Genomic DNA, 25532 nt, shown 5'->3' with positions numbered 1-25532 from the left:
AATAAAATAAAAATATGATAAATCTTGTAAAAATAAGTAGGTTCAGATTTCAAAGTGTGGGATTAAATTGCTAAGCGTAGCAATTAGCGCTAATACGGTGCAATTAAGTTTAAACCGACTATAAATATAACTTTTGCACAAAACCCTAGGAATTCTTTTGTTGCTCTATATGGATGGGAGGCTGACCAGCACTCTCACACTGTTTCGTTGCCTTCTCTTCTTCTTGGTGCGAGCCTAGAGGTCATTTGTTCCACTTAATCTTCTCTTAAACACCTTGTGTGAGTGAGGGATACCTTTGGGAGTGTGTGGAAGGCTTTGTTTCTGGGTTGGTGTCTGTTTTGTTGGAGTTTTGGGTGCTGGACTCTCTGGTTGAGTGTTGTGAGCTCTTGGGTTGGCACTTTGAGCTCCAAGAGAGTCATCTTGTGTACAAAGAACCAACCTTTGATCACCATTTTCGTGCACTGTGTGAAGTCAGACTTGAGGAGTTGTTGGTGAGCTCCAAGAGCATATTCTTGCTCTGTTTTGAGCTTGGGTAAGTGTCACCCACCTTGATCATGAGTTTTAATGGTTAAAAGTGGAACCATGATGCATGTAATGAATTAAAGATCATAACTTAAGGTTGGGTAATATTAAACACACCTTAAATCGCATGTTTGAGCTTCTGTATGCATGAAATGAACCACCTTTGGGAAGGATATCTCGCGAAATGCATAAGTGCATTCTGTCGCGAAATATCTGGATATTGATATCCGGATATGGGGATCTGAATATCCGGACATGGGCAGAGAGATATCCAGATATTGATATCCGGATATGCCCCCGACATATATCCGGATATTCTGGGTTTTCGAGAACAGTAAAGGTACTATTCATACAGAATACTATTTTGGATTTGTGGACCCATGATTGGCTAATGTGGACTTATGTAATGATTGATGTAAGTCAGAATCTAAGTGATTAAGGGCTTGTGGCTTTGTGAGAAGCCTTAAGACGTGAAAAGTAAAGGAAAAACGTTGTCTTTATGTCATATGCCTGTATGATGTGTACTTATATGATTATTGGTCCAAAACAGATTGTGATTTATAATAGCCCTAACCCAATTAATTAGAAAATTACATGTAATTAAATAATTAAGCATGTTTTAGTGAGTAAAATTAAGTATAAGGCTTAATTAAATGAATCTGAGTCACTTTGGAGTTAAAAAGTGTACTCAGTGAAAATTAAGGGGTATAAATGGGTACAGGCAAAAGTGCCCAAAATATAAAAATAAAAATGAAAATATTCCTAGAATAATATTCCAGACTTTTGGGTAAAGTTTGGAAATTAATGGAGTTGAATAGATAAATGAACCAATAGCCACTTGATTCCACTTAACTAATGTTAAGTGACTTAAAAAGAAAAAAAGAACCCAAAACCTTCCCCATTCCCGTCGCCAGAAAGAAGAAGAAGAAGAAGGAGAAGAAGAAGAAGAGGGATAGGGAGAGAGGACCCTAGAGTGAGCAAATCTTAACCGATTGGAGTGATTTAAAAGCCTAAACCACCTAGAATCTTCCCCTCTTTCATAATCCTAGCTTGGTTCTTAGTGGGGAGCTTTGTGTGGTGATTTCCCTCAAAAATTTGACCCTTTGTGAAATTTTGGGGTTTTGAGAGCTTCAACGTCCATTGAAGCTTGAGGAGCCATCAACCCTTGGTTGTGCAACCATTGGTGGTAAGATTCTACCCCTTAAACCTTATTTTCATGGAAAATTGCATGAGTTAGGGTTCAATGAATAGTAAATTGGGGTTTTGATGAAATGTGGTTAAATTAGCTATGTTCTAGGAAGAATGAAGCTCAGTGTATGTTGTGAAAAATGCTAGGAATGACATTTAATCGGTGAAAATGAGCTTAGATAGTTATATGACTATACTTTGAAAATGGCAAGATTTAATGCTTGATGTTGGATTTTCTTGCATTAATGATAAATGGTTTGGTTTGGTTGATTGATGATTGTGTCCTAATGATGTCTAGGATTGAGGCATTTGGACCAACCGTAAGTGATCAACCATTGGAGCAAGCAATGGAGCTTGATTAGCTCTTTGGGATAGGTAAGTCCATGCCAATTGTGGTGTGGTATTGTTGTATTGATGATGAATATATGTAGATATTCATTGAATTGCATGATTGATGCTATGACACCTGGATGTAGGTGTGTGTTGTGTAAACCATAGCTTGAAACCAAAGTTGATTGATTGTGGAACCGGTTGGTGGGAACAAAGGTTGACTAAAGCTTGAGGTAAGCCTTCGGACCTTGGGTGTAATTCCCTCGATTGTTCCACCAAGCCCTGAAAGGGTAGTGGTTGTTGATAGTGTATATAAATGCAATGAAATAGTGTAATGCTTTGTTATACGTATGTGTATGCATTTGGTGTGGCATAGGATGGTGTTTCCCTATGTTGGTATGTTGCATGACGATGCGTAAATCATACTTGGTAGTTAGCTGGCCAGTAGGACTATTTGCATCTGAGTTTTCTTAGTACAGCTTGAGAGCTCGAGGTATTTCTCCTGGAGATGTTATTGCACTTTGCATAGATATGTATTTACTGCATTATTATTGTTATTGCTATTACACTGATATGGAACTGTGGGGTGGAGAGATGCTCCAAGGACCCCTGGTTTATTGGATATATTCGTATATCTCACCCCGTGTTGTGGGGACCCCCTTTCAGGTAAGGATGCTGTAGGAGCCACTAGTGGCAAGTGGCCATACTTGGACTAGTAGTGATGCATGAGGATCCTGCATTTTGATATTATACATGTTGTTTTGTAGCTCACATGTATAGGATTGTAATTAATAGACAATTGATAGATATATGTTCTGTTTATTGGAATGGACTTAGCATATGCTCATGCCTTTGGTTATCTCTTTGTTGATGGGAGCCAAGGGAGTGATCATAGTGTTTTGTAAGCTAAGTTCCATGAATTGTAATGAACATGATTTGTAATTGATGATTACTTTAAGTTCAATATATGTATGCTCATTAAGTATTGGATTGTTGAACTGGAAACTAAAGTAGGTACCTAGTGCTAAATTGGGAAATGTTGAGAAAACAAAGATATCCTGTCCGGTTGACCAATTTTCATACCCAATGTGATGGAATTGGACTTTGATGTCTCTGTGGAAGTTGTAGAAATTTCTCTTAGCTTTCCATAGAGACAAAAATGGTGTAATTTGAGTGAGTATAGCTCAAGTTATGAGTGGAAAACCATAGGTAGGTTAAATGACCTTGTTTTGGGTCACCCAGCCCTGTGGATGGCGCCTGGGGCGCCAGACTCACGCTTGGGGCGTCAAATTACACAACCAGACAGTAGCATCCACGCTGGGGGTGCCAACTTCCTGTTTTCCCCACGCTCTGGGCGTGGATCCCACGCTACGGGCGCGGGGTCCTGGAGATTTTGCACCCATTTTCTTAGAAAATGCATAACTTTGGCTACGGTGCTCCGATTTGAGCGCGGTTTGAACCCACGCGTAGCTAATGAAAAATCCTATAACATAGTAGAAGATGGGAATCATAAAAGAAGTGTAGAATTAAATGGATAATTAAAGAGATGAAGACCTTCAACGACGTATTGTCTAATATACAGGGAATATAATATTAAGTTTAGTCCCGTTATTCCGCAAAGCAAATATGGTTATGATCACACACTTGGTTATTTTAAATTCGGCACGTTTTAAAAAGAAAAATCTTATCCGAAATTTAATTGAACTATGTGATTGTAACTGCGCTTAATGCCGTACACAATGATAACAATCCGGTTCTAGAACGGGGTGTTACATGATTATTCTGTGTTTGGGCTTTGAGATTGGTTGGACTCTTGGCATTGGGTAGTTAGCTTGCAAGGTAAGCTTTCGTGTCATCGGTTTAGCCATTGTATGGTTTGACCATACCCCATGGGGGAATGGTTTATATGCATGCTGTGTTTACATGCTTTTATACTTGAAATGCTTTTGAGCTGATATGTGTAATGACTTTTAATATGTATGTGTTGTTCCACTTTGACGGTAAGTCTGAGTAGGTGGCGTCATACAAGATGGTGAGACTGTGGGTGGGTGCAAGTGGCGTCTTGCACTAGTGTGGGTAATAGACGTATTCCTGCATTCTCTGGCCAGTAGATTAGTATTGACACACATGACATGATTATCTGCTGCATTGCACTATTTTGGAACTTATACTGTTGAAATATTTTAGAACTTATATTGCACATGTAAGTGAGCTTGGGGTGGAAGATCCTTGAGGATCCCTTGCCTTACTGAGATTTATGTTTAGAGATCTCACCCCACGTTTGGGGCGCTTATTTCAGGTTCAGGTAACCCAGGGGTCGAGACCTCTAGCGGTAGGATGCCGGAGCTTAGTTGATTATCATGTTTGCTATTTATGCTGATGCACCTGTTTGGTTTTATGCTTTTACCCATTACCATGCTGTTTGCATTGAGACTTGATGAGTATGCTGTTTATTTAGTGAGCATGGGGATTGTCCATGCCACATTGATTTGACGATGTTTTAGTTTGTTTGCGTTGTATAAACTATCAGGGTTATCCGGTCTACGTGTTGTAGTTCCGTGACTAGAGACATATTGATGTTAATTTTATATTGATCTATTTCAGTTAGCTGTCTTTTGCATCTTACATACAGGCAATGTTTTGAAATGAATTCAACTTGGTAAGGATAATGACGTCATAATTGAAAAGAAAAGATATTCCGCAATTTTAATTAAGCATGACTTAATACGATGACATGTTAACAAACCGGGTATACACGGAGTGTTACAACAACCACCATCATCGTAACCACTGCCATCACCACCACCACCATCGCCACCATTACCACCGCCGCGGCCACCACGACTATGCAACCACCATCAACACTATTACCACCATCACTGCCGCAGCCATTGCCATTGCCATCACCACCTCCATGCCACCTCCGCCTATCATCGCCACCACCACCATATAAAGAGGAAAGTGATGATCCAAATTTTTTTATGTTAATAGGAATTCTTTTTTATTATATTGTTTGTTGTGTTATTAAACGCAATTCTCATTCTTGGAATAAAAATATAATATGTTATCAAACACATTTTTTTTCTTAGAAACTGTTCCAAGACACATAAATAGAAAAGAATTATTTCTTTTCAAAAATAGTGCCACGAACAGAAATGATTATCATTCACACCCTTAATAAGTTAATATCCCCACGACTTAAATGGGAAAGGGGCTCTTACAAGTTATAAATATGAGACTAAAATACTGAGTCTGCCTCTTCAGTCAATCCACGCGTTTAGGAAACTCATTTTCAATGTGTATTATACAAAGAAAATATGGCATGTTTGTTTAATTATTTTCTTTGAATTTAACAAAAGATATTTTTTTAAAATTTAGATAATCTTTTTTCTTTTTAAGAATTTTAAACATTAAAATAAAAATGAAGAGTAACTTGAAAAGCCCTCTAACAAAATGTCATAAAAGCATGTTTTTTAGAGCTTAATCAAACATTTCTATAAACCTACTTAGATTTTCTATTTTTTAAGCTAGAAGCTACTTATAAGTTAAAGTTAAAAAAAAGGAGCTTAATTTTTTTTAAAAAAACTATTAATGATTGCTCAAAATTTTTAGTTTAAAAGCACATATTTCAAGAACTTTTAGCTTTTAACTTTTTTCTTTATTATAAAAAAAGATCTTTTCATTATAAAAGCTTTTCTTAAAACTTGTTTAACTAACTTCTACTTATAAATAGCTTTTAACTTAAAAAAAATAAATCCAAACAATCACTAAATTTAACAGATAAAAGCATACTATAGTTAATATAAGTATTCAACGGAAAATGACAGAGGTAGATTATACTATAGTGTATACAATATTTTTTCCTTATAATTTTTTGCAGTTATCGTTTTATTCAATGTTATTAAAACCGGTTCGGTCATTGACCCGGTCGAGGTACTGGGATACTGGGTCACTGGTTCAATCAGTGGGTCACTGGTTCAACCGCATGACCCGATAATTATATGCAATTTTATAATTTATATTAAAAAATTATAAACATATTCAAATATCTAAGCAAAAATGACAAAAAATTCAAATATTTTAATATAAAAAAATGACAAATCACATATTATTGTACAATAAAGGATCAAACAAAAATATAATGATCATGATACGGGGCTTTAGGTTCAGAAAATGATATCTCTAACTATAAATCAAATGAAATTTTTTTGCATAGTGCATAATTGAGATAACATTAGTGTTGTAGGTACATAAACTATGTAAGTCAATAAGCAAAAAATATATTTAAATATGTATTTTTTTTGAAAAAAAAATTTGGAATTTTTTTTTGGACCGGACCGGGTTACCGGTTAACCGACCGGGTCACCGGTTTTCATGAAAATCGGCCGGGTCGGATCGGTTCTGATGCATGGCCGGTCCGTTGCTTGAACCAGACCGGTTATATGACCAGTTTACCGGTTCACGGGTCGACCCGACCGGTCGGTTCAGATTTAATAACACTGGTTTTATTACAATCGCTATAATTTGTTGTCATTTTATAACCATTAATTTAATTTCTCCAATTTTTTTTATAAATATAATCTTTCTATAAAAAAAATATGCAAGCATAGTTTTTACGAAGAAATCGTAATTTTATTTTTGAATATATTGAGAAATTAAATATACAACTTATTACGTAACTAGTCACTTTCCTTACTATTAGCCTGGCTTAAGAAACTACAATTTTGTCGGAACCCGAGTAGTAATGGGTCACGAATAAGAAAGCGAAGCCCATGGTAGGCTGAGTGTTGGGCCCTGGCCCATGGTGATTAAACCCTAGTCGTCGTCAAGGAGCCATATATAATAGAAAGAGGGAGAGCTTGAGGGTTTGTGTTTTGGGATCGAGTAGCAACAATGTCGAAGAGAGGTATGGTTTTGATTTTCGGATTGCGCAGATTAGTCGAAGGTTAATTATTGTGTTAATTAGTTACGGTTTGATTATCAGGTCGCGGTGGATCGGCGGGGAACAAGTTCAGGATGTCACTGGGTCTGCCGGTGGCGGCGACGGTGAACTGCGCCGATAACACGGGGGCGAAGAACCTCTACATCATATCGGTGAAGGGGATCAAAGGTCGGCTGAACCGTTTGCCGTCGGCTTGCGTGGGTGACATGGTGATGGCCACCGTCAAGAAGGGAAAACCCGATCTCCGTAAGAAGGTCTTACCCGCCGTCATCGTCCGTCAGCGCAAGCCTTTTCGCCGAAAGGACGGCGTTTACATGTACTTCGAAGGTATTTCTTTCGTTTCACTAAACCCCTAGTGTTTCTACATGGTGGTAGCGAACAACTCTTGACTTGGTAGTTTTTGTTTTTTTTTGTAGATAATGCTGGTGTCATTGTGAATCCCAAGGGTGAAATGAAAGGTAAAATTTCTTCTGTACCGTTTGATCTCCTATATGTTTCTAGCTGGTTCTGGTTTTAATTTGGTGTTGCTTTGTTATTGTAGGTTCTGCTATTACTGGTCCAATTGGGAAGGAGTGTGCTGATTTGTGGCCTAGGATTGCAAGTGCAGCCAATGCTATTGTTTAAGTTGGTTTTTTAGTATTATATTATAATGTTTTGCTTTTTAAAGTGGGTGGTTTTTGATATTGTTTTTGGTTGAACAATAGTCAAATCGACAGTGTTCTTATTTTTCTTTATCTTCTCAGTGAGAAGTGTTTTGAAGAGATTATTGATTTGGTAGTTATAAGAGTTGTTCCTTTCTTTGCGTAATTTGTGTTACTAGTCTTTTTGAGTTATTGTGAGTACATGGTTTTATTGATGTTTTTGCTTAAGGATGTACGGCGGGTTCATTTTGGTATTTACTCTTCACCATATTGAATTTGCCTTGCCTTGGCTTGCGATGTTCTTAGCCTAAATTTCATATGATCTGAACTTACTGAATCCTTATTATTGGTGTTATTTTGTTACCAGAGAACTTCAAATTGCCGTTGTTAGTCATTTCATAATCTGCTTCGTCTTACATAAGAAAGTTGATATGCTCTAGAATAGTAGATGGGTTGTGTTTTCAGTGGGGAAATAGGTTTGGTATTTGGAAAACTTAGAATGATATGAACTTATTCGCGGAAGAGTTTCTTGGTCTTTCTATTGTAATTTCTCGGGCTTATGCTGTCAAATTATGTTGTTGAAGGTGATTTCGAGGAAGTGGAAAACAAGGAGGGGAGTGAGAGTTAGCGCAGGATATAGAAATCACTAATGAGCCTTTACGAACAGTTTGGTTGTTTAAATTCTATTCTTTTAAACAAATTGGATTTTAGGACGAAGTAATATTGTTCTTGGGACACTTGAGTCCTACTCTGAATTGTTCAGACTTTTAAGTCCTACTCTTGTGTGAGAGATCTATTGGATATAAAATTTGGGGGAGTTAGAAGGGTTTATCATTTCTCTATGGTAAAGGTTGAAAAATTGTCTCAACTGTTTCAAAAGGAGCCAAATTCTTTTGAAGGTTAACGTATTTGCTTTTTTGGTTTTTTAATGACCAGAAGAAACAATATGCCCCGTTTTGTCAGAAGAAGAATAGAAAAGCTTTTGCCTCAGTTGTACTATTTTCAGATTAGATCCGAGTTTCATTTAACTTCATGTAACTTTTTTCTCGTAATACTATGTCAGTTCTGGTTCACTGTTCTCCTTCTTGTATTAGAATTGTGGTATTATTTGTGAAGCTGGGAAGAGTGTTAGCATTAGTAGGAGAAGATAACTTGAAAGTACGTGTAGAGGCATATAAATGCGAGTACTTAGGTACGTTGTTTGACTACTTGGACTTGTCGTCTTTTACTTCAGAAAGCATATAGGCAAAGCTGAAAGCATGAAATCTTAGGATATGGCCACTGCTTGATTTACCAACAAATTTGGAGCCGTGTTCGTCAGTGTGCTATGGCTAGCTGTCAATCTAACTCAACAGTATTTCTAACAAAATTAGTCATTCATTTATATTTTAGTTATTAAAGAGGGTGAGTATGGAGGGATGGTAAATCTATTCTTTCTGTTCAACCTGAAGGTAACAACTAAAAGTTCTTCATCACTTATATAGTGCCTTCCTGATATTAAGTACTTGAGTACGATGATGGAAGGAAAATTTTGAAAAGCAATAATATCTATGGGCAGGATTAGTTTTTCCTAAGAAGTTTTATACCCGTTCATTCTCGTTTATTATAAATACATTTAAGATTGAGAGTAAAATTTATTTCTATGTAAAATAATTCTTATATATATATATATATATATATAACTCTCATTTTGTCCTCACTTTGAAAATCTCATCTTTTTTTTTTATCTTTTAATGATGGGTCTCATCTAGTTTCTTTTTGTAACATAAGAGAACTACTCATGTAAAATGAGAATAGAATTCTCATATATATATATATATATATTGGGGCAAGATCATCTTACACCGGTGTAAGAATAATAAATCTTACATCAAATCTTAATCATTGATTTTCTACATCTAACGGTTAAGATTTATTAGGTCTCCCTCATTAATTAATTTTTAATTCCCAATAAATCTCAACCATTGGATGCACGGAAATCAACAGTTAAGATTTGGTGTAAGATTTATTATTCTTACACCGGTGTAAGTTGATCCTATCCCATATATATATTTATATATATATTGGCTTTATACAGCATGTTTTTTTTTTTATTGTTTGTTCTTTTTCTTCATATTTTGGGAAAAATAAAGACAAAGAAAGCAAAACTAAACAAGTCTGGGCAGAAGGTGCCATTACATCATTTGGAATTAAGGTTTGGCAATCCAGTGGGTGTTCCAGTAGATCATGGTTTCCCTGCTGCCAGTCACGGGACTCACGACTTTGCTAGCTAGCAAATCATGCGCTTGATTCACTTCTCTAAAAAGTGGGAAATATGGACCGGCCAATTCTTGCTTAGCAAATTTCTAATGTATTTTCACACCTTTAGTGGATGATGTGGTTAAATAGCAGGAGATTGATGATAACTCATGTGATGTGAAATTACATCATCATACTTGCTACAATTACTATTTTTAGTTTTAATTAACTTTCTCATTTAAATTTTTATTATTTTTATTATTTTCATTTAGTCTAAATAATTAAAACGATCATAATTTTCGTGAGATTAATATTAGACTTATTACCTTATTATATTTATTCACGACTTGTGCACAATATCCAAAAATATGAAGTAACCTTTTTCATACATTTCCATTCAAATTAAAAAGGGGTTTAATTCTAAATGAAGTAGGATTCAATCTGTGTGTAAATATGGAAGCAGGATTGTATCTTCTTTTGTTTTGTGAAAATATGCAAATTTTTCTTTTACCTTTTGATGTGTGTAAGCATGAAATGATCGATCTGTCCTGCAAATCTAATTTCGAATTCATTTGGGACTTAGTTTACTTTTTGGTACAAAAAAAGTTTGGGAAGGGGAGGTTGCTCATTCTAAGGTCAGGACAGTTTTCAGTCCACACTCCATGTTGGGACCATTTTTATTCTGTGGAAAAGTAGCAAACTACAAGTTTAATCACTTGATGTACTATTCATGATAATGTTTTTCATCTACAACAAATAAAAAACTGACATCCTATATTTGATGCCTGCTTATGTGATGGACACTTGAAAACTCTCCTTACATGCTTTCTTCCAGTCCTATTCCCCATGATGCATTTCTTATAGCAATGCATGCTGTCAGTTGACATAAAGTGTCAAGCAAGCACTGCAAAATGATAAAAGTCACAGTTTTATATCTCTCAAAGAACTCAGTTCTTGAAGCTTCAGGGCAAAATGAGAGTCAGCCCTTCAATGACACTTGGTAATGTCCAAAGAAGGGAACTACTTGGCTGTGGCCCTGCATCAAGCATTCTCAGGCAGCTAGTTTGTAAGTTGAAGAGTAGTTGGAAGCAAGCTATGGGGTAGTAAAGCTATGATTTTCATTATTATTGTCTTAACTTCAGTGATGTTCTTTTCTTTTTAACCTTCTCTTTTCTGAATTATGAACAAGTTTTGGTAAGAAATTTGGGATGCCTCTCCCCAAAAGCTAACTCGAAGGATGAGAGTGCACAAGGCCTTCAATTAATATGGGACTCCAAGTCCCATACCTTGCAAATAGGTCGTAACAATTTCCTATAATTTGTTGTCATTATGTAGTCATATGATAAAACACTTTGCAAATTGCATACTTGTAAACAGAATTCAGCTATTTGTCATATGACATATGTCATATGATTTTTAACCTTATTCAGTTTCTGGCATTGTGATTAAATAACTATTTTCAGTGGCTTACGAAAATTTATATCGTTTTCTTCTTTTTGGGATGTGTCCTGACTCCTAAATTCATTTTGCAGTGGCATGTATCTTGGATGAGCTGTCCTCTTATCCTCTTTCATATGCTTCCTTTTTTTGTTGCATTTCGTTTTTCATTCTTTCAATATCTTCTTTTTAGGCAATCATGTTGAAAAAAGAAAGGATTATCCAATATCATTACCTCATTCCTTTGTCAACAAAATAAAAATAAAGGTAAAAAAGTTGGCAAAATGGCTCACATAGCTAGATTATATATTATTTAGCTTTGTTTCTTTTTTGGGGTCCCCACTGTCAATACTATCAGTCCTTCTGTCAAGCAACTTGATTAGCAATTAATCAATTGTTAAAATCCATGTATGTGTCTTGGAATCCAAAGGTTAAAGCATTAACCATGGATATTTGATGACTAATATCACCTAAACATCTTTTCAAACAGAATCTGGATTCGTAAATTGTCCATGGCAATAATATATTCAGAAACTAAAAGAGTTAAGAATTAATATGTTAAAATATGTATGTATAAGCATCAAACAAATAAGGAGCCCGTGATCTATGGCACTGATGATGGACCTAAGTTAGGAGTGAACATTAGCCGAAAGAAGTTTTTCAACCTACCAACAACAATTGGAAACTTTCTTAATCAATACTAAACTTATTTATTCTTATAAATAAAAAAAGTGCAATAACAATGTCAAGGTTAAATGTTACAACTTACATGCCTAATTAAGGAATTACAATGTATAGGTTTTCTGCTAATGAAAAACAACTATTAAAAGTTTACTAACAGAAATCGAATGTAAGAGTTTTTTTTTTGTCCTTGGATAAAATTAGAACCATACAGAAAAATAGAGCACATCTAACATACAAGAAATATTGACTTCATCTTCAAACAAGAGCCTTTAAATTGAATCCTCTATACTATCACAGCCAAGAAAGTGGAAATAAGTAATAAGAGTCACATGCATGCCATTTAATGGAGTTAATGCTTCGTAATTATAGCTCATTGCAACTAACTAATAATACGTATTCACAAATGGGGGACAATCTCTGAGCTGTCAACAATATCCTTTTGCTAAACTACATAGTACTTATGAACCCAAACGTTGAATTACAAAGCCATCCAATATAATATATTAAGCATAATGTTATCCACATTTTTTGTGCTTATTTTATACATTTTGTGTAGTATATTACATTTGGCTCTAAATTTATATGCATAAAACACTTTAGTGAACACATTTTCTGATGTTAATCACGTATCCTTAAAAAAAGGTGAGTATTTAGACTTTCTCATTATATTATACCAGAATCATGGATATTTTCTTACATTTTTGTGTGTGTGTGTAAATTTTACACCATTTTAATTTTTGATCGAATATCTACTAAAAAAATCCAGTGTGTATTAATTAGTGGGACAAGAATATCACCTAGATATATTGTAAAGTAGAGGAATAATTTTCCATATAGCACCATGTGATTTTCAATAGGAAGGTCATCACATTATGTCCCACACTGCATTTCACGCCTATATCTTTTTCTTCACCAAGTCTCCATTTTCATAGAGTTCTTGCATCTGTTTCCCTCTCTGTCACCTCTCTTTTCTGCAAATGGCCAAGTTTCTGGCATTCTCACTAATCATTTTAAACCTTTTCACTGACTTTGTGAGTGGGGAATGGAACATATTGAACCAAAGATGGGGAAAAGGAGTAGTTGGAGCCAACTTGAGGAACTATTGTGAGAGTTGGAGGATCAATGTTGAACTAAACAACATTAGGGGGTTCAGTGTTGTGCCTCAAGAATGTGGGGAGCATGTGAAGAAATACATGACTTCATCTCAGTACAAGGCTGATTCTGAGAGAGCAGTGGAGGAGGTAAGACTCTATTTGAGTGGATGCTGCACTTTGAAAGGTGATGGCAAAGATTCCTGGATTTTTGATATTGACGAGACCCTTTTGTCCACAATTCCTTATTTTAAGAAGCATAGTTTTGGGTAAGTGCCTTATGGTAAGGTTTTTATTTTATTATTATAGTGCACATCTAATTAGTCTTTGGTGTTACTCTATAATCTATAGTTGTGGAAGCAGTTGGGACATCAACTAATTTATTGTACCGATGATGACTATGCCTATGTGTCCACAATAATGCACTCAAGATATCGAATTCATCTCTGAAAAAACATATTTTGTTGTTTACTAGTTGGAAAGATATTTAGCCTATTTCTATCTGTTCAGGTCTGTTACTTATGATGTCAAGTACGTCAAGTTGCTGCAACTAGGATCCAAGTGGTGCAAAACTGGTTCTTCTCATCAATGGTTAAGATCTAAGAATCATTGTTTTTAGGGATCAATGTTTCTTATGTCGTAGGAGATAATTTTATCTCCTACACATACATAACATTATGCGGGACTTGTTGGGTTAAATTTTAATGAGATAAAAATAGAAAATAGAAAATAGAAATGTGAAGAGTTTTCTGGTGAAGAGTCATGTCTTTAGGTTTGTGTTAGTGGACATTAATGAGTTTAAAGTTTCTAAGAAGTAGTCATTATGTGTTGTGTCATTTAGTTATTGTTATATATAGTGTCATGTATCTGTAATGTGAAAAGGCAAGAAAAAGAATATTGTGGCAAAAGTAATAGAAAGAGTAGTTCCTTCAAACATAGAAGAGTGTTGCATTTGAATACCGAAGAAATTATAGGACCTGTGAATTACAAGACTTATGTTTTCCTTTTTTCTTTATTTTCTTCACATAGAGCAATATGGGTTCCATACACTTTTATGTGTTTGTAGGAGATAAAATAGCAAGAGAAATATTAATCTCTTATTTTAGTCCTAATATATTGTAATTATATGCATCATTTATGATTGTGTCTACTCCAAAGTACCACCATCAAACAACAAGAAAATATGTTAAAAGACTATTGAATTTATTTTATGGAGTTTGATTTTCTCATGTTGCACGAGAATTGAATTCTTATGTTGTGACTCAACTAATAGTGGGCTCCACATTTATTAAAAAGAGAAAAAGAAAAGAAAAGTTTTGCATGAAAATCGAAGGATCACAAAATGAGAATTGAATTCTTATACAACATAAGAAAATGTTTGCGCTTATTTTATTTATTGTTTTGAGCTCTGTATTGAATCTTGTTAGTATTAGGATATAATTTTGAAATACATGAGTGTTAAATTTATAGTCTTATTAATATTAAAATACACTATTGGGATACAAACACTAGGGGAGAAAAGCTGAATGCAACCTCTTTAGAAGCATGGATGAAGCAAAGCAAGGCACCGGCTCTAGATCACACACTGGAGCTTTACCATGAAATCAAGAACAGAGGGTTCAATATTTTTCTAATTTCTTCAAGAAAGGAGACTCTTAGATCTCCCACTGTAGACAACCTTGTGAAGGTTGGATACCATGGATGGACTGGTCTTACATTGAGGTAATTAATTTATGGTAAAGTTTTTTAATTTTTTTTATATTTTATATCCATTGGTTCATTGATTACTCGACTAATCCAGTTCAAACACTATTGGACCCATTATAAAAGACAACTCTCCAAAGACTATTTTCTCTATTCTCAAAGACTCATGTGACATCAATGAATATGTTCACCCAATAATTAGTTATTTAATTAGTCGTCATCCCACACTTATAAATCACCTTTATTATATGATAGCAAGTGTTTTTGTATTAAAGGAACACTCTATGAACTATGTTGGCAGGGGTCTTGACGATGAACAGTTAGAAGTGAGAAAATACCATTCCAAGATGAGGCAACAATTGGTTGATGATGGTTACCGCATATGGGGCATTATTGGAGATCAATGGAGCAGTTTTGAGGGGCTTCCAATTGCAAAGAGAACATTCAAACTACCGAATTCCATGTACTACATAGCATAAATTTCTTATTGTTTACTTATTTTCTATGAACATAATTTATTAGCATGAGCATAAGCTATTGTCTCTTTTTTGATGGGGGTGCTAACCCTTCATCTATGTCAAAGGTTGATGAATTTGGAACTTTTGTTATTTTATTATATTATATATTATTAACGAGCTTTTATGTTGGTGAAAGGAAAAGGTTATTTTAAAAGTATCTTGACCAAATAGATTGCTTTATTTCTTTGCTACCACAAAGAAACATAACACATCTATTTTCTTCTTTTTTTCTAATCAGAATTGATGCGCTGTAAAATATAGGTTAGTGTTTAAGAAAGCAGCTTTCAAGAATCACATGGTTGCTGGCATGTTTTTCAACAAAGTATTTAATATTGTAAAATAATAACAAGAAGTTTCATTGGATTGTAAAAACATCAACAGTACTCTACTAAAATGTGGAAATTCTTTCCATTTTCATCAGATTAATATTAATTAATGAAAGAGATAGGTTATTTTACCTATCTTTTTTTTGTCTACTACTCTCCAATACCGTTAAATCACAATCTCAAGAAGAGAGAGAAAGATAAATGTTAGTTAAGATTTTGATCTAACGGTGTGGATGGTGGTAGATAAAGGTAGACAAAAAAAAAATGATAAGTAGAATAACCTATCATTAATGAAAAGCGATAGAGAAGTATTTGGTAACGGGAAATTGATGAGAGATGAGAAGATATACATAAATAGTTAGAGATTTGCATTTATCATTTAACATGACAAGAAAAAGTTTTCTACACACAACATTTTGTAGGGGTTGCATCTTTTTAGAGCAAAAAATAAAAAAATTACGGCACGCAAAACAAATCTCTATAAACCATCACTTTTCTTACAACATAATTTTTATAAAGCCCAAATAGTTAATGTACCAAAAAAAAAATAGTTAAAGATAAAGATGCTTGCATCTTCTAAATAAGTTTCATGTGATCGAAATAATCCCAAATTATTCACAAAAAACAAAAAAACAAAAAATCCCAAATTGATAAAATACTTATTTTAAAACTATTTTGATAAATCAAAAGAGATTGGTTCAAATTATACATATTTAATTCTTTTTAAATAAGGTCTTACATTTAATCCTTGAAAATGCAATTTTTTTGGCTAATGCACAAAGTAGTCACACTCTCTGTCTCTCTCATCGTACAAACTCCAAACATAATTAACAAGGAAACAAAAAACATAATGGAAGGTGGGACACGGTCTTAATAATGATGACATAGAACTCAATGCCAGTTTTTCATCCTTTACTGCCATAATAATTGTTTTAATAGCATGCAAATGTAGTTATATATATTTTCAACTATTGATATATATATTTTTTGGGTTATATTTATCTCATTCAACATGAGATAATCCATTTTCATATACACATATAACAAAGGTGAATTCCATCTCTATTCTTTTTTTTTCTTCAATTATTTGTGAGTCCCTTTTATAATTTTATTTCACTATTATAAGATAACTCATCTCCAACAACATAAGAAATTTTTCTTCCATATTTTTTATGTTAGTTATTCGTTGGTCCGATTCGAGTCGTTATTTATTGACACTTCATCATTCTTCAACGTACTGAAAAGGAAAAAAACTAATAAGCACATTATCTTCTGCTGCTATAAAATCATTCTAATTTAATTAATGGTTTTGAGTTTTAATTATGCAGTTATGTTAGAATTTTAGTAAGTAGAGTTTTATCATACTTCTCCTGTCTGCAAAATTACATAAAATTAGGCTTCTAAAAAATTAGAAGCAAGCTCAGACTTCCATTTTCATGAATTTTATGTGATAGATAATTAAATATAGAGCATATAAGAGCAAACCAATTTCAAAAATCATTTTTTCTTTTTGGTTTCCCTGAAAAGCAAAGTAGTTTTGTGTTGTTTCTAAAGCCTATTTATATTTGGCTTTTGAAAAGGCGATATATTATTCTATTTTTTTATGTTTATTTTATCTATTACTTTTTGATATCATTAAATTAGAATCTCAACTCACCTTTATTATTTATCTCTTCTCTTAAACTTCTAATATAATAATATTAAAAAATGATAAATATGAAAAAAGATAGATAAAATAATCTATCATTTTTTATTTTTTGGAAAATAATATTGAAAATTAGATAAATGAAAGAACATTTTCCTAATCATATGGCGCAAACCAAACCTCACGTGCACACCGTTAGATATTTTGTGTGGTAACACCAAATCACAAGACTTCCAAGTCCTTACGTTAGCAACATTATTTTTTAGACGAGGGAACGGCGGAACACTCGTCAAAATGTTAACCAATTTTTTACATAAATGTCACGTAAATAATGTTATTTCTTAATATGTTACGGGAGCAAGTTCGTTACTTGTGTAGCGAACTCAGTTTGCTGACGTGTCACACTTTTAATGGATAACAAATATCAAATTTTAGAAAAAAAAATAAAATGAAGGTCGCCTACCATGTAGGCGAACTTGGTTAAAATCAAGTTGGTGTCCACTAGAAACGTGACACGTCAGCAAACCGAGTTTGCTACATCGGGTAGCAAACTTGTCCCCGTATCAGATTGAGAAATAACACTGTTCGCGTGGCATTTAGGTAAAAAAGTTAGTGAACAGGAACATTTTGGTCACTGTTCGGGAATGGCACTGTAGCTCCGAGAAAAACTTTGATAGACAGAAAGCATGTCTCGGTAATTTTTTTTTGGAAATATTATGTAACATAAAATAAACAAAATTGTACTGCTTATAAAAACATAGACACAAAATTTCATAAATATGCATCATAAGATAATTGTAACATAAAACAACTGTTTTCCCTTTTTTCGAGGGAATTTTTTTTATATTTCTTTTTAATTTTTTTTTTTAATAGAAAGAAACACCAAACTCGAGACTATCAGTGTTTCTCCGTAGCCCCAATCCATTTAGCGTCCACGTAACATAGAGTGAACTTCACGCGCTATATTTGCGCGTAGTATAGGCAGTGACTATTCTTCCCCAAAAGGGGCAAAGGCAAAGGCGCATTCGTTCGTCACCGTTCATTTTCCACTCATCCAACCTCGCATTTGGCTTTGCCTTTGCCGGTGACGGAATTTTAAAATCACCGAGCTGTGTCTCAATCGAATTCCTGGTTTCAGATTCCCTGAACTTCCCCCTTTTGGGTAAGAATTTGAATCAACCGATTTTTTTTATTTTTTTTGAATTTTCATTCATGCTCTCTCTTATCTGTTATTTGCGAATATACCCTTTGCTTCAATTTCCCTTTTTTCGTTGTTTGTTTGGTCCAATTCGCTTTTGGGTCACTCCTCTTCCCTCCTTTTTTCGTTGATGCTTCCTTTGTTATCGTTGGTAGGAAGTTTGTTGCTAATTCACAAAAAAAAATAATTTTTTTTCGCTGTTTGATGTAAATTCAATAAATAATTTATGGGTTTGCATGCATGTGAAGGTTTGATCGTGGAGTATGAATTGCTTTCTAATGGGTTTTTATTTTTTATTTTAATTTTCTGAAAGATTGTGTTGTGTATGTTGTTGGGAATCGGAGCCTGGTAGTGGCGGCTGAATAATTATTGCATTTTGAGGTGCTTTAATTGTATGAAAACAATAGGGCAGAAACTGAAAATGGGCATGAGTACTGAAAGCACTTATGTTGTTACTCATTGTATCTCTGTTATGAATAATATCTGTATGATTTGTTTGTAAACTAAACCTGTATTGAGAAATATCAATGGTGAAATTGATTGTGAACCATGATATTCTTATATGTTCCCTTTGATGGGATGTGTAATTGTCAGACTTTGATTCATATTGCATGATGAGAGTGATGAAGTTTTTTTCTAATGTGAAGAGAAAGTCTTTTTTTTTAAGGATCATCAAGGATTCATTTTTTTCTTTGTAGTTGATTACTGTAATATTCCACATATGTCTGGTTTTTATTGTGTCATGTATCAAAGTGTTGCAGCTTACGGTGTCAAATATAAGTGTGTGTACCAATCCATACTCTGCAGTCTGTAGTTTAAACAGTTTAATCTCCCAGTAAAATGTATATTAAAAGTTTACCAATCCATGGGTGCTGCAATGTGTCCTGCCAGACACAGTAACTACAATTTTCTTTTCTTAGATGTACATATGGATGGTTTTGGAAGAAAATTCATTTGTGAATCTAATTGGAAGTGTGTCTTTATGCATACCTCTCCATGGCTCATTGGTTTTATATTTTTCAAGATAGAATTGTGGTTATCTGATTGCATATACTGTTTTATTGTATAACTCATCAGCTCAATGTAACTTTTTTTTTTTTTTTGAATGGTGCACGCTTAAACTGCATAACTGTAAACATTGTGATATTTTTGTATCTCTGATTATGCTTACTACTTGATGAGAGATGAAGGGGTCATAACATATATCTCTGGACCGAAACTGTGACGAAAGCTATGAAGGTTTTTATGACGTTAATATGTTCCTTCTATAAGTTATACTTGAGATCAAGCTTGGCCGTTCTCTTTATTTTAGTCTTACTTTCATGGTGGGGTTTTATAATCTTCGGAAGCAATATTCTCACAAGCAAATTGCTTTCTGTTGGTTAACTTTTGATGCTAAAGACCAAAGAATATTTTCTCTTTCATAGGTGTGAAGATTGATGTTGATGTTGATGTGTGAAGATTGATGACAACTTGTCTGGTTTGGGAATCTAGAACAAAAAGCAACCTGTGTAGTATTCTGCTGGTGAGCATTGCCATCTGAGGGAAAATGTAAAGTCTAAGCTTTTATTAGTTGACTGGATAACTGATACTTTTATTTTTTTTCAATTAATTATTTAGGAAAATAATGGAAGCACGCTCTGCTTTCTCCATTGAAAGATCAAGTGCAAAGCAAATCAGTAACATGGGGATGTCTGGAGCACTTACTTCATCGATGCCTGTCCTTCCAACGCCTCTAGAAGAGAAATACCCCATATTATCTGATTCACAGCCGGCTTTTGTGGAAAAAGAGCTTAAAATAAGACCTTTTACTCATTCAAGTCATTTAAGTTCCAGCGGAGCAGTTGGGCATTTGTTTTCATCCTCCCCTGGATATTCAAATGATCTTCATCACTCATCCCTTTCACCTCATGAAAAACACTCTAGAAATGCTAATTTTGTTTCACAGTCAATGAGTAACATGGCTTTATTGTCATCATCTTATTCTTCAAGTAATGGACCGATGCCTTCTACAACATCAACCCATTATTCCAAAGGAAACAATGCTTCCTGGCATGCAGATTCCCTGCCTAGCTTTCTTGATTTCCCTGCGAATACCTCCATTGATAGTAGTCAAGTAGAGAGCAGTTCCTGCAATATTATGGCATCTGAGGAGTATTCTAAGCGAAATGATTGGCAGGAGTGGGCTGACCAGCTAATTAGTGATGATGAAAATTTGACTTCTAGTTGGAATGATCTTCTTGCTGACAACATTCAAGATCTTGAACCAAAGGTTAATTTTTTCATTACTAAAATCAATATTAGCTTGCAGAGTAAACTAATTAGTAATTTATTGAAGGAACATTTTGGGAACTTATTTTGTTGTTTTGGTGTTGTACCAGGTTTCAAAATCATCTTCACAATTTTCAGCAGGACATCAATCCCAAAGCCATCAACAACTTCCTGCTTCATCTGGAGAAAATCGTCTTGTTGTTGCCCCATCTTCCTCAGCAAATTCTGCACCTGCCAAGCCGCGGATGCGTTGGACACCTGAGCTACATGAGGCATTTGTGGAGGCTGTCAGCCAACTTGGCGGGAGTGAAAGTATGTTCATCTCTCTTTGTAAAATAAGGCCTTAGTTTGTTAAACTTCTGCCTCATTATCTTTTCCTGTTTTCTTTTTAAAGGAGCTACTCCAAAGGGTGTGCTGAAGCTTATGAAAGTAGAAGGATTAACTATATATCATGTTAAAAGCCACTTACAGGTATGTGCACTTTTTTATCTTCCTAGGTTTGTTTCCTTGCATGCTTTTGATGAAACATATTGCTCCATGAAATGCAGAAATACAGGACAGCTAGATATAGACCAGAAACATCTGAAGGTACATTTGATATGCATTGTATTATATATATACGTTATGTATAAAGCTCTGCATGTTGGTTAGGATGAGGATCTCATTGGCTATGAAATAACTTTTTTGAAGTTTGAAGTATGAACTTATTGCAAAATTCACCATAGAATTAAAAGCTTTGTCAAAGTAGATGATTCTCGTCAGATTTCATTTTAATTGGAAACTAGTTTGTTCTTTAATGTTAAATTGAAATTTGTGTAAAATATGCTTTTCAAACACAATAAATTATCACCTTACATAAGAAGTTATCGAATGGTGCAAGTGTGTAATGTCTTACATTGTTGTCAGTAGTTTTAACCTTTCGCATGTAATATTTTATCATGCAACCTACTCTCCCAAAAGTTTAAGCTATTAGGTGAAGACACATTAATAGTTTTTATATCATATCTCTAACATGTCTCCTCACTCGAGTCCTTTGGGCTTGAAGGGTGGAAAATGCACAAGCCCACTAATCTTGTGCTGAGAAATTCCGCCATATTTATTAGAAGACTATTAGAGAATGTAGGCGGTGAGGATCGAACTCTAGACTATTTGATCATAGAGACTCTAATATCATGTCATGCTACTAACTCTCCCAGAAGCTTAAACTATTAGGTGAAGGCAGATTAATAGCTTTTATATCTCTCTCAAAATTTTGATTATATGCTTTCTGCTTCTACTTTTGTTCATGTGATTGGACTTTTTTTTCCTTCCTTTTCCTCCCTTTGTGCTGCTATATGTGGAAACTGTTTAAAGATGCAAGTTCCCATGGATTATTTTCCTATAATTTGCATAAATTAGTTATAAAATTATCAAATGTAACTTGTTATAGAAGCTATGTTGCGCATGTGTGGCTGTACAGATACAACGATTGAATTCAGTCAATTAAGACAAGGGGATTTGGCAATTTAGTGAAAAATTGGCCACAGGTGCCATATATTATATGTAGATACATACAAGTATCTTGTTATGCACTAGCATGTGTATAAGTCCACTTCTTTATTATATTTTTATATTAAAACCAAAGATAATCGAAGAGTTTTGGATTTTCAGATAACTACTTAAGTATGTAGTAGCTTAAATTTATTTTAAATTTAGGTTAAGATATGTATATTTGAGAGATTATGAGACCTAACACTATGAAGTCTCTTATTGCCCTGGTGCTGCATTTGATGTCTGGAAGTAGTGTGTTATAAGTCTCTTCCTTGAAATCTAGAGCAATGCTCCTTCTCTGTTTAGTCATATAATGTACAATTTGTTGACTACTGTTGGCAGGAGCTACAGAGAAAAAACTATGTCCCATTGAAGACATATCATCTCTAGATTTGAAAACGTAAGTAAACTATCTGCTGTGATTTTAAGTAACTTCTGTTATGTAGTATTGCTGTACTTCTATGACAATTGATACATCAAATTGTTAGACAACTTTTTGTTCCCTAACCTGACATTGCTAATACAAACATTCTCCACAGATTTTAAATATTTTATATGTTGCCCCTAAGCTTTTACCGTCAATGTCTAAATCAACCTAAAGGTACAAAGAGAATATGGCTTTTGAAACTTAAGCATAAGTTTTCCATCTATTATTGATGTTAGTCATTTGTTTTGTTTGGAGGGAAGAATTACATGTCCAATTATGCTGGCTAGTAATTGTATTCTAGAGATTGACAATAACATTCACAGCACTGGCATGTTACTTTCATTGAGTTTTTGCCCTGTAAGTTTATTTCTTCTGCTGGCAGTAATTACCCATATCTTATCACTTAACCTGAGAAGAGAACAGATAAACAGAAAATTAGGGGAAGCTTCAAGGTCAGGGATCCAGGGTTAAGGCTACAAGAGGATTAATATTTAATGTCTCTATGTAAAGTTTTTGGTGATATTTCATTCACAGATATGCACAAACACAAATAATAATTGTTGTGCTGACTTTACCATTGCATTGTTGACAGTGGTATTGAGATCACTGAAGCTCTGCGATTGCAGATGGAGGTTCAGAAGCGGTTGCATGAGCAGCTTGAGGTATGCACTTTGTTCTTTCGGGAATTTCCTTCTGATATGTTTATTGAATTGTTAAAAGACTAAAAATGTGATTCAAAGGCTTGTTTGCAAGCTCCATTTCTGTTGCAATTGCCATGATTATAGAAGTTCATCAATTATATCTTATGGAATCACTGAGAATAAACCTCTTTTAGTGCTTGCTAGTATTATGAACTTCAACTGATGTTTGTGAGCTTGGTGAAAGGAATTGAAGGAGTAACTTGCCTATAAAGAAAGAAGTTAATATTGCTTGCTATTCCTCTAATTTTCTGTACTTTTAATGCCTATTTTTAAGTGCAAAATTGCTAATTAGAGTGTGTCTAAGTGGCAAAGTTGTATTTTTCAATAGATAATTATCAGTTTAATATGCATTTAAAAAATGTGAATATCTCAATAGTCATTAGATTAGTTTCACATATCATTTTAGATACTTGTGGTACCTTTTAAGTAATGAAGAATTCTTAAGAAATGAAAGAGTAGAAAACAGGAGGATCATGAATCCTCCAAAAGCTGCAAAGCAAACAGTTGCGAAGAGAAAGGGGGGGAAAAAATTAGCTCCTAAGAGCAGCCCAGCCCCTTTGCTAGTATGACTTAGAAACACCCTTAAAAAACCCATGACGGGAAATCTGCAAAGAGGCTAAGAAAACAAGCCTGTCCCATAAAAGTTGTGGAGGAAGATAAGTATTGCTAAAATTTCTGGAATTACACTCTAACCAAATATATTGGACTCCATCAAAAAGAGGACACTGCCAAAGCATTTTTTTGTCCTTTCTACTCTCCAAACCTTTATAACCTGCAAAATCAGGCGGACATATCCAATAATCTCTGAACAGCCCAAACGGCTTACACTATAGTTGCCAAGCTACCCCACAGCAAAAAGAGGTGATGTTAATTCTCTTTATGCTCTTACCCATTGAAATTTGTTTGTTTCTCTTTGCTATGGATTAGAAATTAGATACTAACCGTACACAAGGCATATTCATTTATAGGTAATGCCCATATCTTTGACTTGTTGAAGAAGAGATAGAATTTGCCCCACTAAAACTTGCACACTTTCTCTTGAACCTTGTGTTCTTTTTTTCACTTTTGATTTTAAGAGGAACAAAAGAAGATGATTACTATATTTAGCATGTGGACTACGGGTATCTTTGGCCACATTTACGAGAACTTTAGTTTCTTCTATGGAGCATGGAACTAATTTCTGTAATATTATTTTGCGTGTAGGTTATGCCTGTAGACTTTAGGGGTATGATGCTTCTGTTATATCACATACATGAATTGTCCAAGGCATTGCACTTTTTTCTCTTATGGTTGTTGTGCCCTTTTCCATGGTCTGATACAGTTCTCCCCTTTCTTTTTTCTGTGTTAGATTCAAAGAAATCTACAGTTGCGAATAGAAGAACAAGGAAGGTACCTCCAGATGATGTTTGAGAAACAATGCAAACCTGGCATTGAAACATTTAAGGCATCGTCATCTGCCATTGAGAGTCCATCTGGAGTGTCTTCTGATGCCATGAAAGATTCTCCTACCAAAACTGAATTGGAAGCCTCCAAAGTGGACCATTGCAGGTCTGAGCCTGATCAAGCTAATGGCAGCGCCACAGTTGACGAAAGCTCGTCGGAAGTGGGTGGGAAGCCGGATGCTCCGGAAAGTCAAACTTCCGAGAATCCTAAGGAACATGCTAGTGAAGATAGTGCTCATGCCTCAAAGCGTCCAAGGACAGATGAGTAAGCCATATGATCTTCTGAATCAGGATTGAACTGACAAGACAATACTGATTCATTTAAGATTTTATTTTAGTAGAGAAGACTTGGTTGATTGATGTCTAGAGCTCCATAACTTACGAGTTTCCTCCTGTGCTGTTTTGTTCAATGAGGACTTGTATGTGTACCTTTTGTTTAGTTACAAATGATAAGAGTCAAAGTTTTGATCATGAAGTTCTTCAACATCTTATTTGGTATCCTGCTTAGGATGAGATTATAGTGTACAGTAACTACAAATAACGGTTACATCTCATATCATAGGTGAGGAATTAGGACATTATCTTGCCAAGATCATACTATCCAAATTTCTATGTTGGTATGTATCACATCTCTAATATGAACTGTTTGTTTTAACTGTACTGAAATTAAAAAATAAAATAAAAAATGGTACAATTC

General features: G+C 34.5%; 3 protein-coding genes across 3 annotated transcripts; all 3 read left to right on the top strand.

The window, feature by feature from the left end:
- The first annotated feature begins 6836 nt into the window (after nt 1-6836).
- Nucleotides 6837-7743, top strand: LOC133289508 (large ribosomal subunit protein uL14x/uL14z/uL14y). The gene is made up of 4 exons (XM_061487483.1): nt 6837-6946; nt 7025-7309; nt 7399-7440; nt 7524-7743. The coding sequence occupies exons 1-4, from the start codon at nt 6934-6936 to the stop codon at nt 7604-7606; spliced, it is 423 nt and encodes a 140-aa protein (XP_061343467.1). The 5' UTR covers nt 6837-6933; the 3' UTR covers nt 7607-7743.
- Nucleotides 7744-12959: 5216 nt separating this feature from the next.
- Nucleotides 12960-15256, top strand: LOC133289513 (acid phosphatase 1). The gene is made up of 3 exons (XM_061487488.1): nt 12960-13342; nt 14586-14795; nt 15079-15256. Exons 1-3 carry the CDS (start codon nt 12960-12962, stop codon nt 15254-15256), a joined length of 771 nt encoding a protein of 256 aa, XP_061343472.1.
- Nucleotides 15257-18282: 3026 nt separating this feature from the next.
- On the top strand, nt 18283-25477 carry LOC133289484 (protein PHOSPHATE STARVATION RESPONSE 1-like). Its single transcript, XM_061487432.1, has 9 exons — nt 18283-18428; nt 19892-19989; nt 20085-20736; nt 20846-21047; nt 21130-21206; nt 21284-21323; nt 22608-22665; nt 23285-23354; nt 24742-25477. Exons 3-9 carry the CDS (start codon nt 20092-20094, stop codon nt 25102-25104), a joined length of 1455 nt encoding a protein of 484 aa, XP_061343416.1. The 5' UTR covers nt 18283-18428; nt 19892-19989; nt 20085-20091; the 3' UTR covers nt 25105-25477.
- The last annotated feature ends 55 nt before the right edge of the window (nt 25478-25532 follow it).

This window comes from Gastrolobium bilobum, unplaced genomic scaffold (assembly GCF_033153095.1).
Source record: "Gastrolobium bilobum isolate Gb01-03AN ecotype WA unplaced genomic scaffold, APGP_CSIRO_Gbil_v1 utg8959, whole genome shotgun sequence".
NCBI classification, from domain to species: Eukaryota; Viridiplantae; Streptophyta; class Magnoliopsida; order Fabales; family Fabaceae; genus Gastrolobium; species Gastrolobium bilobum.
This window is presented reverse-complemented; position numbering and strand designations above follow the sequence as displayed.

Bases quoted from the DNA above. Each gene is read 5' to 3' on its own strand.
- LOC133289508 (XM_061487483.1), top strand. The intron at 7,310-7,398 runs GTATTTCTTTCG...TTTTTTTTGTAG, and splicing joins CGTTTACATGTACTTCGAAG to ATAATGCTGGTGTCATTGTG. The intron at 7,441-7,523 runs GTAAAATTTCTT...TTGTTATTGTAG, and splicing joins TCCCAAGGGTGAAATGAAAG to GTTCTGCTATTACTGGTCCA.
- LOC133289513 (XM_061487488.1), top strand. From the start codon at position 12,960: ATGGCCAAGTTTCTGGCATTCTCACTAATCATTTTAAACCTTTTCACT. The intron at 13,343-14,585 runs GTAAGTGCCTTA...TACAAACACTAG, and splicing joins TTTAAGAAGCATAGTTTTGG to GGGAGAAAAGCTGAATGCAA. The intron at 14,796-15,078 runs GTAATTAATTTA...CTATGTTGGCAG, and splicing joins TGGACTGGTCTTACATTGAG to GGGTCTTGACGATGAACAGT.
- LOC133289484 (XM_061487432.1), top strand. From the start codon at position 20,092: ATGGAAGCACGCTCTGCTTTCTCCATTGAAAGATCAAGTGCAAAGCAA. The intron at 22,666-23,284 runs GTAAGTAAACTA...CATTGTTGACAG, and splicing joins TCATCTCTAGATTTGAAAAC to TGGTATTGAGATCACTGAAG. The intron at 23,355-24,741 runs GTATGCACTTTG...TTTCTGTGTTAG, and splicing joins GGTTGCATGAGCAGCTTGAG to ATTCAAAGAAATCTACAGTT.